The sequence below is a fragment of the Aethalodelphis obliquidens genome, unplaced genomic scaffold (genome assembly GCF_003676395.1).
Source record: "Aethalodelphis obliquidens isolate GAN/ISIS:26980383/991018 unplaced genomic scaffold, ASM367639v1 scaffold65, whole genome shotgun sequence".
Classification (NCBI taxonomy): Eukaryota; Metazoa; Chordata; class Mammalia; order Artiodactyla; family Delphinidae; genus Aethalodelphis; species Aethalodelphis obliquidens.
Genome location: NW_020838009.1, coordinates 8,931,035 through 8,945,003, shown reverse-complemented (window position 1 = coordinate 8,945,003; position 13,969 = coordinate 8,931,035). Strand labels below are relative to the sequence as shown.

The window sequence follows — 13,969 nt, the reverse complement described above, 5'->3', positions numbered from 1 at the left end:
TCCAAGGAGGGAATGTGTGAACAGAGGCAGGAGGAATCCAGATGTGATTCTCACCTGCTTTTAGAGGCCAGCCAGCAAGGCCGTGTGGCAGGGGTACCGCAGGCAAGGCAGAGAATGGGAGGAGCTGAGGCTGGTGCGCTAGCGCGGCCCACGTCATGAGGGCCTTAATGACATGGGAGCTACTAGGGTGTTTTGAGCAGAGGAGTGCTATCACTTGACTTTATTTACTTCATTTTAAAAGGTTCACTCTGGCTGTGCTGAGAATGGGCTGAAGAGAGGCCAGGATGGAAGTAGTGAGATCAGCAAGGAGGTTGTTGCAGAAACTGAGGTGTCAGATGATGGTGATGGACCAGGTTGGCGGCGGGGAATGGCAAGAAGTGATCAGATCCTGGATACAGTCTGGAGGAAGGGCCCATAGAATCGTCTGATGGAGTGGACGTGAGGAAAAGAATAAGGGATTGCCTCCAGGTTTCTGGCCTGAGCCAAATTAGAAGGATGAATTTGCCCTTTACTGATATATGTGGGACTTGGCTTGGAGAGGGGAATAAGGAGCTTGGTTTGGGACTTGTTAAGTTTGATCCCTATTAGACCTCCAAGTGGAGATGTCAGGTACGCAGTCAGAAATAAGAACCAGGAGTTCAGGGGAGGTCTGGGCTAGAGATACAAATTTGGGAGTCAGGAAGATATAGCTATTTAAAGGCTGAAGGACAGGAGTAGATCCCCTAGGGTTTATGGCTAGAGAATGGAAAATGGTTCTGAGGCCTGAGCCCTGGCCTATCTAACACTTATAGTCTTAGGTGGTGATGGTGGGGGAGCGATGGAAGAAAGAGATTAGGAAAAGTGGCCAGTGGAGTAGGAAAGGCACTCAGAAGGAGTGGCATCCAGGAGCAAGCGAGGAAAAGATTTCAAGAAGGGACGGTCAATGCTGATAGATCGGGTAGACGAAGCTTAAGAAACGCTAGTGGATTTGGCGATGTGTGACTCATGGGTGACCTTGCCAAGAGCAATTCTGGTGCAGAAGCCTGATTGGAGGAGACGGAGTGAAGACAGTGAATACAGACAACTCTTCCAAAGAATTTCTCTATAAAGGAGAGAATAGAGAGATGGGGGCAGGAGCTAATGGGGACGTGGGGTCAAAGAAAGTTCTTTTAAAAGAAGGGAGACAGTACAGAGGCTTGTATGCTGATGGGAATGATGTAAGAGAGGAAAAGCTTGATGATGCAGGAGAGGAGGAATGATTGTTGGAGAGATGTCCTTGATGAGGCAAGAGGAGATGAGATGCAGTGAGGGTGTCTTTAGATAGGCATGGGGGTAGTTTATCCATAGACAGTAGGGAAGACAGAGAACGTGTACCCAGATACAGGTGCATCCCTCCCTTGTGCGGAGACCTGTCTTATCTTCTCTATAGTACAGTCGGGTCCCTGAGAGCAGAGAGCTGTCTGTCAAGCTCCTATATCTTCATAACCCTTGCTTGGCAGTCAGCACACACCTAAGGGAATATATGTTAGGAGTCTTTAATGTCTAATAAACATTGCAAATTAATTGGAGTCAGCTTAAGAAACGAAGCAGAATTTTTTGGTAAGGCTTAGATGGGCTTCTTATGGAATTGACAAGTAGGAATGTAGCTGTGCCCAGGCAAGGAATGGAGCCAGTATTTGGAAGGATATTGGGACTCTCTCTGTCTTCTTTTTTTAATTTTGGCTGCACTGGGTCTTCGTTGCGGCGTGCAGGCTTCTCTCTAGTTGTGGTGTGCAGGCTCAGTTGCCCCGCGGCATGTGAGATCTTAGTTCCCTGAACAGGGATCGAACCCACATCCCCTGCGTTGGAAGGTGGATTCCTAACCACTGGACCACCAGAGAAGTCTCTCTCTCCTTTTTCTTATTCTATCCTGAACATCAACTTCATTTTCCATCTCACCGTCGACCAGCTTTGTCTGCTTCTCAGTCCATGTGGCAGAACATGGCTGTACCCCTTCCAAGTTATTTCCAGACACTAGGGTAGACCGTCTCTAGGTTCCAATTCCCAAATACTAGGTCAAAGAATTGGATTAGATTAACTGATTATGTGTCCATTACTGGACAAATCAGCCAAGTGTCCAGGGAGGAAGGGACATGTGACTTTTACAGTAGGAAGCTCTTTGTGAGTAGGGCTGGAAATCCAGAGAGGAGGGGCTGGGAAAATACCTCAGTCAGTTTCACAGTAGTGAACGGATGGGAAAGTAGGTGTGGATGGGTGGATGGACGGATGGATGGATGGATGTTTTAGCTGTGTCATCAAATAATACTAACAGCTCAGGAAGCTGGAATGAAAGAAGGAGGGCTCTTGGCAGTGGTGTTGATATTGGGTATTGGTGAGAGACCTCCGAGGATAGAGCTGTTACTACTGTTGAGGATGTAGAACAGGCCACTGAAGAAAGGAAGCTTATTACTACCAGCCAAAGCTTTCTGGAAACTCCTTGCTTCCCTTCTTACCAGAAGCTAGGCAGTTTCTCCTCTATATTTGCCTTCCAGCTGCTGAAGGGGAACAGTTTTAGGCTTTGACAGGGCCTAGCTTCTAAAAATAAGCTGAGCCATATGATAGCCCTCTTCTTGCTACAAGCCCCGGGGGCAGGTGGGCCAGTCCAGTCTCTTCAGGTGGTCTGGGGAAGCCATGGCATCCTGTTCTCTCCTCCCACTATGTTGGAACTGGTCTCCCTGCAACCCAATCTCCTGCTTCCCTCTTAGGATACCCAGAGCCAGAGGTGACCTGGTACAAGGATGACACAGAGCTGGACCGCTACTGTGGCTTGCCAAAATACGAGATCACTCATCAGGGCAACCGCCACACACTGCAGCTCTACAGGTGAGGGAGAGGGGCCTGTTCTGCTCTCTCTGCCCTCCTGAAGGTCCTATGGCCCACGTCTGCCCTTAGAAATGGAGTCAGCTGGATGAAGACGCCCAGACAGGATCTGGGGGTGGAGGCGGGGTTCTGCGGCTAAGCTGAGCCACCTGCTGAAGCGTGTCTGCCTGCCAGTGTCTGGGATCTCCTAAGGCCAGGGAGGGAGTATCTCTGACAGCCAGAGAGCTGAGTGTAACCAGAGGGGGTCCTGACCCATAGCAACATTTTCCATGAGGTCAGCTTCCCAAAAAAGCTCCTGTGTCATCCTTACTTCACAAGGGGCTGTGTGGGTCACCTGCTTCTGAAGGGAGCTCTCCTGGGCCCCAAGTCTAATCTGTCCTGGAACAGCATGACCTTGGCCAGCTCCCACCCTCTTGCCAGCCTCAGTTTCCTCAGCTGTAGTGGGGAATTTTGGAGGTGGTGCTGTCGGAGGTGGGGCGTGGCACTCGGGGCAGGGCTGGCAGGGGGTGGGGCGGGGCGCTCAACTCTGCGAGGCTCTGGCTGCGAGGATTGTGGGCTCTCACCTCCCATCTCATGCTCCTGCCTCTAGGTGTCGAGAAGAAGATGCCGCCATCTACCAGGCCTCTGCCCAGAATGCCAAAGGAATTGTGTCCTGCTCGGGGGTCTTGGAGGTGGGCACCATGACCGAATACAAGATCCACCAGCGCTGGTTCGCCAAGCTGAAGCGCAAGGCTGCGGCAAAGATGCGTGAGATCGAGAAGAGCTGGAAGCACGGGAAGGAGGCCGTGGAAGAGGCCGACACCCTGCGCAAGCTCAGCCCCGACCGCTTCCAGCGGAAGCGGCGGCTGAGTGGGGCCGAGGTGCCAGTCCCCTCGGCCCCCACCCGGGAGGTCGAGAACGGGACACCGGTGGCTTGGCAGGAGGGAGAGACGGAGCCTGGTCAGCACCCAGGTTTGGGCCTGATCAACAGTTTTGCTTCCGGAGAGGTGACCACCAATGGGGAGGCTGCCCCTGAGAACGGGGAAGCTGGGGAGCATGGCCTGTTGACATACATCTGTAAAGCCATGGAGCTGGGGCCTCAGAGAGCCCCCAAAAAGGAGTCTGGGGCCAAGAAGAAAAAGAAAGATGAGGAACCTAAGCAAGGTGTGCAGAAGCCAGAGGTAGAGAGGGCAGCTCGAAGCCACCGTTCCTCTGAAAACTGTGTCCCCAGTTCAGACAAGCCTGACTCCTGTGGGACACAGGGGCCCATGGACATGGAGCAGGTTCAGACCCAGCCCAGGGGCAGGGCCGCACAGGGGCCTGGATCCTCCGGAGCAGATGGCACCAGGAAGCCAGCCTCTGCTGTGGGTACTCAAGACCAGGCCCAGAATGCCCCTGTCCCAGGCCCAGACCAGGAAGTGTATTTCTCCCTGAAGGACATGTATCTGGAGAGCACCCAGGCAGACAAGCCTCAGGGGGAGGAGGGGGCCCAGACCCCCCGGGGCAGGACACCTGGAGAGCTGCCCTCAGGGAAGGTATCCAGCAAAGCCAGAGGTGAGAGGGAACCTGCTGTCCCTGGCCAGCCCACGCCCTCAGCCCCCCAGCAGACTAGGCCCTTCAACAGGAAGAGATTTGCTCCTCCGAAGCCCAAAGAGGAGCCCACCACCAGCTGCAAGCCTGATTCTTCCCCAAGTCAAGATCCAGAACCTGGGGCTCAGAGCTCAGGGAAGGCACCGCCTCAGGCCTCTGCCCAAGTGCCCACACCCCCCGCCCGGTGGAGACAGAGCACCCAGGACAGCCCCTTGCAGGGGCAAGCAGGCCACAGGACTCCAGGAAAAGTAAGTGTGGGTGTTGGGTGCCTGGAGGCCGCTCGGGAAAGATGACCTCATGGAAACTGTTGCTGCAGCAGCTGGGCAGCCAGTGAGCAGTGGGATATTTATAGAAGGGGGTGGGGTGAGGTGGAGTGCTGGCCAGGAGCAGGGGACCACAGGCCTGGGCCTCGCCCCAGGCAGTCCCCAGATGCCAGGCGAGTGGGCAGCACAGCCTGACTGCGACCATCTCCTCTGACAACATGGAAGTTCACTGCCGAGGGGACTATGTCGCAGAGGGGGGCGGAGGAAGAGGATGTTCTTTGGGGAGGAAAGAGAATGGGGAGACTGAGGAGTGGTCTGTAGTGTGCAGTGGATCTTGACCTGGGTGCTTAGTAGAAGATTGAAAAAATATCCACTGTCCAGAAAATTCTGACTTGATCTGGGGTTTTATCTAAGATTTCGGAGTCAGGTATACCTATGTGCAAATCTGACTATCCTTAACATTGTGCAATCTTGGGCAAGTCATAAAACCTTAATAGAAACAGTGCCTACTTCAAAGGGCTGCTGTGAGAATCAGGGTGCTTGGCCCAGGGCTTGGTGCATGCTAAGAATGAAATAAACGGCAGTAGGTCTGAGACATTACTGTGGTGGGAGGTAGAGGCAAACTGTTTTCCCTGAGAACAGGAGTGCTGGCATTCTTCTGGGGATCAGGTAGCCAACAGAGGACAGAGGTTTTGTGTGGAGACAGGGGAGGGGAGGGCATCCAGGTGGCAGCATTGAGGAGTTTGATGGGGGTAGGGGGCAGGGGAAGAGGGAAGAGGGGAGCGGAATTGAAAGGATTAACAGAAGCAAAACAGTTTATCCCGTTTGGTCAGTGTTTCATGTTTCAGGGGCAGAGGGCAGGCAGTATTTCACAGGAGTGTAGAGAGAAGGAGTGTTTTATAGTGGGGCAGAAGGAAAAAGTGTATCAAGACTGGGGGTGGGTTGGATAAAATAGATGGGATATACTTATACTAAGAAATGATTGGTTGTCTGTCTGAAATTCAGATTTAACTGGGTGTCCTGTATTTCTCTTTGCTAAATCTGGCAACCCCAAGTGGAGACAGCATTTTGGCGGGAACTAAGATGAAATTGTTTCTTGGGGCAGAGGAAGCAGGAGCATGGGTCCCAGGAGACAGGAGGAACAGCTGAAAGCAGTGTTTCACAGGGGTCAAGGCAGAAGACAGACGGCTTCTTGGAACAGTGAAGGGAAACATGAGGGACAAGCTGCTGCAGTACCTCCTGGAGGGCAGCGGGAAAAGGATGCTTCCTGGAGGGGCTGCCTTTCCCACACAGAGAGCTTTCATGGGGGCAGGAGGGAGAGACCAGTTTCAAGGGTGGCCAGGGGAGATGGTTTTCTTTCAGTGTGTGCTGAGGGTACTGAGGTTAGTCTGTGGGGACGGTAGTTCAGAGGTCTTTGGAGTGGGGTGAACCTCAAACCAGACTCTCTGAATCTGTTCATGACTCTCAGCCTCTCATGCCTGGTCTCAGGAGATTTCAGCAGCTGCAGTGGTGAGTTCCTAGGAGCCCAGATGGGGCCGCTCCACATGCGGACAGCAGGGCATATGGTAGGGATGGCCCTCACGGGCCCCTAGGGAGCACATTTGGGAAGAGATCAGGCTGGCGGCCAAGTCTGTGAGTGAATCTGGCTTCTCTGCCCACAGCGGTGGGGAATACCACAGCCAGAATGGCTGCATCCTCCTGACAAGGCCCTCCTTGCCTCTTGCAGGTGGGACGAATGGGCTGGGGCACTGCAGGCACAGGAGAGGCTGTCTGTAGAGGTTCTGCTGTTCTTGCAAAGAGCTTTTGTGGCTTTTTTTTTTTTTTTAGTACTGAAAAAAATTGTGAAATGTATCATACATGTGAAAAATGCATTTAACAGCTATATGTATTTTTGAAGCTGTTGCTTTTTAGTAGCTGAATTTGATTGGTTTTTCATATTCTCATTCTACCAAATCTTTTTTAAAAAATCTTTTTTGATTATGAAAGAAACATATGACCATAGTAAAAAATATGGGGGAAAATTCTAAAAGCTGAAAGGAAAAAGTAAAAATTCACCTATAATTCTACCATCCAAAGACATCTTGACATATCTACCAATCTTTCTGTATATGTATTTTGTTATTTAAAAATTTGATTTACATTGTTATTCTGATTCAGTTTTATATTCTCCTTTCGTTACTTCTCATTATTTCATGAGCAGTTTTTCATGGTTCCTGAAAATTATCTGAAAAACTTCATTTTTAGTGGTTCTGTAAGATGCCACAATATGCATATTTTAACCATTTCTTCAATAGTGTTTATGCTTTTCTTCCTTATTCCAAGGTTAGTTAAATATATATCTGTATTTTTATAATTTTTGTTTGAATTTCTTCATTTGACTTTTAAATTAATCTGGAATTGATTTGTGTGTATAGCATAGTATCAGTCTCTAGCTCAATTTTTGGTTAATAAGTATTCCCCAAATTCAACCTTTTCCTATTAGTTTGTGATTCTTTCTTTATACACTAATTTTATACCCACTGAAGCCTATTTTAGTTCCCATATATACATCGATCATAATCCGTTAATCTGTTGATTCTTACAACAGGATGATCTCATTTTAATTGTTGTAGCTTTCATTTCTGGCAGAGCAACCCTCTTATGCTTCTTTTAAACATGTTTCAGCTATTCTCTCTTGTTTATTCCTGTAGGAAAACTTTAGAATCATTTTTTGAATTTTTCCAAACTCCCAGATAACATTGTTTTTTTTACCTTGTATCCTTATATTCACCATTTAAAAAAACTACATTTTCAAAAAGGGATGAATTATTTTTAACAAGATCAAAAGCATATTACATCCTTTCATGGAAGACTAGTCAGATTTGAATTTTGAATGGTCTTTTAGTAAAATCTGTTAGGTTTCTATTTTTAAACAGCTTGATCGAGGTATAATTTATACACCAATAATAGTCGCCTATTTAAAAGGTACAGACCAATGTACACAATTCACAGTTGTACAGCCATCACCACAATCCGGTTTCAAAACATTTCCATCCGGCTTCCCTGGTGGCGCAGTGGTTGAGAGTCCGCCTGCCGATGCAGGGGATGCGGGTTCGTGCCCCGGTCCGGGAAGATCCCACATGCCGCGGAGCGGCTGGGCCCGTGAACTATGGCCTATGAGCCTGCGCATCCGGAGCCTGTGCTCCGCAGCGGGAGGGGCCACAGCAGTGAGAGGCCCGTGTACCAAAAAAAAAAAAAAAATTTCCATCACCCTGAAAAGATCCTTGTTCCTTTTTTGCAGTTAATCCTTGTTCCCACCCCCACGACCAGGCAACCACTAATCTGCTTTCTGTCTCTATACCATTGTTATTTTGATTGAGACTGCATTAAGTATCTTTACATATAAAAATTAATTTGGAAATATCAATATCTTAATATTTCGCTTTCTTATCCAGGAGCATGGTATTTTTTTCTATCATTCAAGCCTTCTTTCTTCTTTCTTTTTTTATTTTTAAATTAAAAAAAAAGTTTTGGCCCGAGCCGCGCAGCTTGCGGGATCTTAGCTCCCTGACCAGGGATTGAACCCAGGCCCTTGGCAATGAAAGCGCAGAGTCCTAACCACTGGACGTTCCCTCTTATTTCTTTTTAAGCTCTGTTATTTTCTCCATATGGGTCCAGCATGCCTCTTGTTAGCGTTAGATATTTTAAAGGCCTCTGCTTCTGGGATCTGCTGCTGCTTCCCTACACTGTCTTGATTTCCTTTCCTGGAAATAAGGGGCATCTCTGACAGCTCAAGTTAGGCTTTCGTCTTGGATATATGGATGAGGAGCAGATGCTAAAACTGAGGCCTCTTGGGTTGTTAAGAATGTCCAGGGACCCTCTCCTTGAGCCCAGCCATGCTATTCAGGGAGCTCTTTCCCTGGGCAGAAGCAATCTTGCTTAAGGTACTTGGTGAATGGGAACTGGCCTTCAGTGTCCTCAAAGGCTGCTTTTTAGTGCCCTAACCTGAGATATTCTCTGAGACTGGCTCAGATCTCTGGAGCTGAGGTACAGGAGCCTGGGGATATGGTGGAATGCCCCATCTGCCCAAATCCTCAGAGTGGGTGGTATAGACATGAGAGGGCTCTGCTGAACGCCTTGAGACCTCACAGTACTTTACATCCTGTATGTCCTGAGGATGATCGTCTCAATATGCGGAAACTCTCCTTGCATAATTAGGGTGCTTTGGTTTTCAGAGACTACGTGAATATAAGTATTTTCTGAGAGCTGTTGAAGGGAGGGGGGCTTGAGGAGAGACATGATCGTTGCCTTAAGAAATTATCTAATGAATCCAGGGTATTAGACTTGTACCAAACCATAAGCGCAAAGAGGCTGTGGTGAATGTTATTGCAGTAGGTTTCTAGGGACGGAGAGTGGGGTGGTCTGCAGTCACGAGAGAAGGCATCTCGGAAGATGCCGGTTGGCAGCATGTATAGGGTTTATTACTGGAAATACCATAGTAGAAAAACATCGAATATAATTTTTTTAATATAAAAGAATGCCCAGGGCTTCCCTGGTGGTGCAGTGGTTGAGAGTCCGCCTGCCGATGCGGGGGACGCGAGTTCGTGCCCCGGTCCAGGAAGGTACCACGTGCCGCGGAGCGGCTGGGCCCGTGAGCCATGGCCGCTGAGCCTGCGCGTCCGGAGCCTGTGCTCCGCAACGGGAGAGGCCACAACAGTGAGAGGCCCGCGTACCGCAAAAAAAAAAAAAAAAAAGAATGCCCATAATATCCCCAGATAAAAAGAAATTAGATAGGTTAAAGAGAGGAAGGAAGACATTCTGGGAAGGACAAATAGCATGAAGCAAGGGTAAGTGGTAGGTAGGAATGCACACCTGCCTGTCCTAATCTTTTTTAAATTAAAAAAAAAAATTTCTTTAAATTTTTTTTTTTTTTTTTTTTTTTTTTTTTACCATACCATACAGCACATGGGATCTTACTTCCCTGGCCAGGGATCACACCCATGCCCCCTGCATTGGAAGCACAGAGTCTCAACCACTGGACCGCCAAGGAAGTCCCCTGCCTATCCTCACTCCCAGCCTTCGGAGTGAGACAGAAAGGGGAGAGAACTAACATTTTTTGAATATCAGCTTCCAGTAATACTGGGTTAGATAATTCCAACCAACTTTCCTACTGAGGGCAACTAATAAAGCTGAGCAAAATATTAAAATGTCTGCTTGAAGGCACTGGAGAGCGAACAAAGTGAAGAATCACTTGCCCAGGATCTGGGAGGAGATGGAAATCCAGAATGGTGAGCTCAGCCTTTGGCATAGCTTTTGTCCTGGGGTTGTTGGCCACTCCAGAAGGGGAGAATGAGAGACTCAGCAGTGTTGTAGACAGCCTCAAGGGACTTGGGAGACCAGAATTGGAGCCCATGGTCTCAAGAGTGGTAGCCCTGATAAACCCCCTTGTCTTTGGGTTGGGAACCCTGAAGGTTTGTACCATAGGATTAAGGGAACCAGAAGCAAATTACCCTCACGGGGCTTGAGGCTTAACTCTGAGTTACCTGGGTGACCAAGAAATATCTCAGTCCTTGAAATCAGATTAAGGTGGTTCAAGATACCTTGCTCCCAAGCATCTGGAGGATGATAACATCATCTAAAGTCACAAATTATTTTTGAAAAATGTTTCAAATATAATATTCAGCACCTAAATGAAGATAACTAGGCACACAAAGAGAGGAAAACGTGAAAAAGGGGACTTGCCCAGCAGCCCCGTGGTTAGGACTCAGCACTTTCACGGCTGTGGCCCTGGGTCAATCCCTGGTTGGAGAACTAAGATCCTGCAAGCTGTGTATTATGGCAAAAAAAAAAAAGAAAAAAAAAAGAAACATGAAAAAGAGCTAGCAAAAACAGCAGACAATATATTCCAACTTTTGGAATTATCAGACATGAACTATTAAAACTAAAACTATACATTCTATATTCAAGAAGATAAAAAGGCAAGAGTGAAGATTTCGGCAGAGAACTAGAAACTATAAAAAGTGGCAAAGACTTTAAAATGAACCAACTAGAAATCCAGAACTAGAGAATACAGTAACGAATGTTAAATTAGTTATCGTGGTTATGGTAGTTCCAGTTCTGGATAAGATGGAGTAAATACCATCCACCCTGTATCCATCCACCCTGTATCCATCCTCCCACTGAATGCAACTAAAAACTTGGGCTAAATGCATGGTGCAGCTACTTGATGACTTTTTTAAAAAAATATATTTATTTTATGTATTTATTTTTGGCTGCGTTGGGTCTTTGTTGCTGTGCGGGTCTCCTTGTGGTGAGCGGGGGCTACTCTTCGTTGCAGTGTGTGGGCTTCTCATTGCAGTGGCTTCTCTTGTTGCAGAGCACGGGCTCTAGGTGCGCGGGCTTCGGTAGTTGTGGCTTGCTGGCTCCTGAGCGCAGCCTTGGTAGTTGTGGCACACGGGCTCTAGAGCACAGGTTCAGTAGTTGTGGCCCAGGGGCTTAGTTCCTCCGCGGCATGTGGGCTCTTCCAGGGCTCGAACCCATGTCCCCTGAATTGGCAGGCGGATTCTTAACCACTGCACCACCAGGGAAACCCTACTTGATGACTTTGATAAGCAGATAGTAGCAGACAGACTGAGGAATAAGACCAGAATTAAGTACCACTGATTCAGCAGTATTTACCCTTAAAAAAATCTAGTATTACCTGGCCTGGTCTTAATGCAATCAGAAACTCAGAAATAAGCATCAGGATGAACAGAGAGAGCTTTAGGAGAAGCCCTTTTGAACAGGCTTGAGGAATAGGAGAGGAATCTCCTGGTAGTGACAGTAGCAGAGGCCACAGGGGTCTAAAACTTTGAGGGAGGACTGGAAAAGGGAATCCTAGGGACCCAGAAAGTAAAGGGTAGATCATACACAGGAAGAAGTTTGGGAAAGTGACTTCATAAGCTGTTTATAAATTCCTGGGCTTATTCTCACGCTGTTCATGCATGGATCTGGTTCTGAACATTGTATCAAAAAAGAACTAAGAGGCCATCATCCAAGTCCCAGACTGGCCACTGGGTGGCACACACACAGGACAGATCTGAATAGCACTGCAAAGACTTTGAAAATGGAACTGACACTGAAACTACAACCTCAGAATGTTGAATGGAACTTGCAGCCTGAACACAACCAAGTAGAGTGTCTGCTAAGACAAAAATATTAACGTTCTCTATAGGATTTATATAAGAAACCAGAATCTCAGAATATTCAAAATGTACCAGATATAGTATTATTTGGCATATGAGAAAATCAGGAAGATCTCAACTTGCATGGGAAAAGGCAGTTAAAGAATGCCAATGTCAAGATGGCAGATATGTTGGAATTATCTGACTTTAAAGCAGTGACAAAAAGTAAGGTTGAACACTCTGGAAATAAGTGGAAAGATAGAAAGTCTTGGCAAAGAAATACAAGATATAAAGAACAAATTGTTCATTTTAGAACTGAAAAATAAAATAACTGAAATAAAAAAAAACTTGCTTGTTGGGCACAACAGCAGAATGAGGACAATAGGGAAAAAGTCAGTGCACTTTGAAGATAGGTCAATCAAAAGTATTCAATCTGAATAACAGAGAGAAAAAAACATGAACAGAGCTTCAAGGATCTGTGGTGCAATATCAAAATGTCTAACATTCATGTCATTGGATACCCAGAAGGAGAGAAGAGAGTATGGTGCAGAGAAAATATATGAAGAAATAATGGCTGAAAACTTCCCAAATTTGGCAAAAAACCCCCCACAAACTTACAGATCAAGAAGTTCAGCAAACCCCAAATAAGAAACACCCACAGAATTCCATGCCAGGGAACAGCATAGTCAAATTGCTGAGAACTGAAGACAACAACAGCAATAAAATCTTGAAAGTAGTCAGAGAAAAAACGACGCACTATTTACAGGGGAACAATAACTTGAATGACTGCAGATTTCTCATCAGAAACAATGGAGGTTAAAAAGGAAGTGAAATAATATTTTTTAACTGCTGAAAGAAAATGCTTTTCAATCTATAATTCTACATTCAGCAAACATATCTTTTAGTATTGAAGGTGAAATAAAGACATTCCAAGATAAAGGGAAACTAAGAGAATACAGTACTAGCAGACCTGTTCTAAAAGAATTGCTAAAGTAAATTTTTCAGACAAAGAGAAATGATACAAGGAATCTTGTAAATACCTGGGTAAACGTAATAGATTATTCTTCTCTTCTTGAATTCTTTTTTAAAATTTATTTATTTATTTATTTGGCTGCGTTGGGTCTTCGTTGCTGTGCGTAGGCTTTCTCTAGTTGCGGCGAGCAGGGGCTACTCTTCGTTGTGGTGTGCGGTCTTCTTGAATTCTTTAAAAAATGTTTGAAGGTAAAAAGTACAGATTATAACGTTGTCTGCTAAAGTTTTTAATGTATGTAAATGTAACATATAAAGAGGGAGAGGGTAAAGGGACCTATGTGGTGGTAAGATTACTACATTTCACTTGCAGTGGTAAGATGTTGACTCTAAGTAGACTGTGGGAAGTTAAGTGTATGTATTGCAGGCCCTAGAACAATAATTAAAATACAAAGAAATATAGTAAACATCACAATATGTAAATTAAAGTGGAATACTAAAAGTTTTCAAATAATCTCCAAGAAAACTGGAAAGGGGAAACAGGAAGAAATAACAGAGGGAACAAATAGAAAACAAATAATAAAATAATTGATGTAAATTCAAACGTATAAATAATTATATTAAATATAAGTAGTCTAAACACATGAAGTAAAAGACAGAGATTGTGAGACTGGATCAAAAAAAAAAATTCCCAACTCTATACTTTTTAAAAGAAATTGACTTCAATTCCAATGATATAGGTAGGTTAAAAGTAAAATAATAGAAAATATATACAATGCAAACACTAATCAACTGAAAACTGGACTGGCCATATTAATATCAGACAAAGCAGACTTCAGAGCAAAGAAAATTACCAGGGAAAAATAGTGAAGTACATAATGATAAAAGAATCAATTCAAGAAAATGAAAATGAGTTTGCCCCTAACAACAGAGCTTCAAAATACATGAAGAAAAACTGGCAGAACTGAAAGGAGAAATAAACAAATCAACAATTATAGTTGGAGACTTTAACACGCCTCTCAATAACTCAATAATTGAACTAGTAAACAGAAAATCAGTAAGAATAGAAAAGAACTGAATAGCTTTATCAACTAACTGGATCTAATAGACACATAGCATACTCCACATAACAACAACAGAATACTCATTCATTTCAAGTGCATATAAAACATTCACTAGAATAGATCA

General features: G+C 45.7%; 1 protein-coding gene across 2 annotated transcripts in view; it reads left to right on the top strand.

Moving 5' to 3' along the window:
• Positions 1–13,969, top strand: part of ALPK3 (alpha kinase 3) — a 42,708-nt gene that overhangs the window by 10,541 nt on the left and 18,198 nt on the right. For both annotated transcript variants that reach the window (XM_027089161.1, XM_027089162.1), the window contains exons 3-4: positions 2,724–2,841; positions 3,428–4,655. In XM_027089161.1, the coding sequence (XP_026944962.1) occupies positions 2,724–2,841; positions 3,428–4,655 (1,346 nt within the window). The remainder of the gene's footprint in view (positions 1–2,723; positions 2,842–3,427; positions 4,656–13,969) is intronic.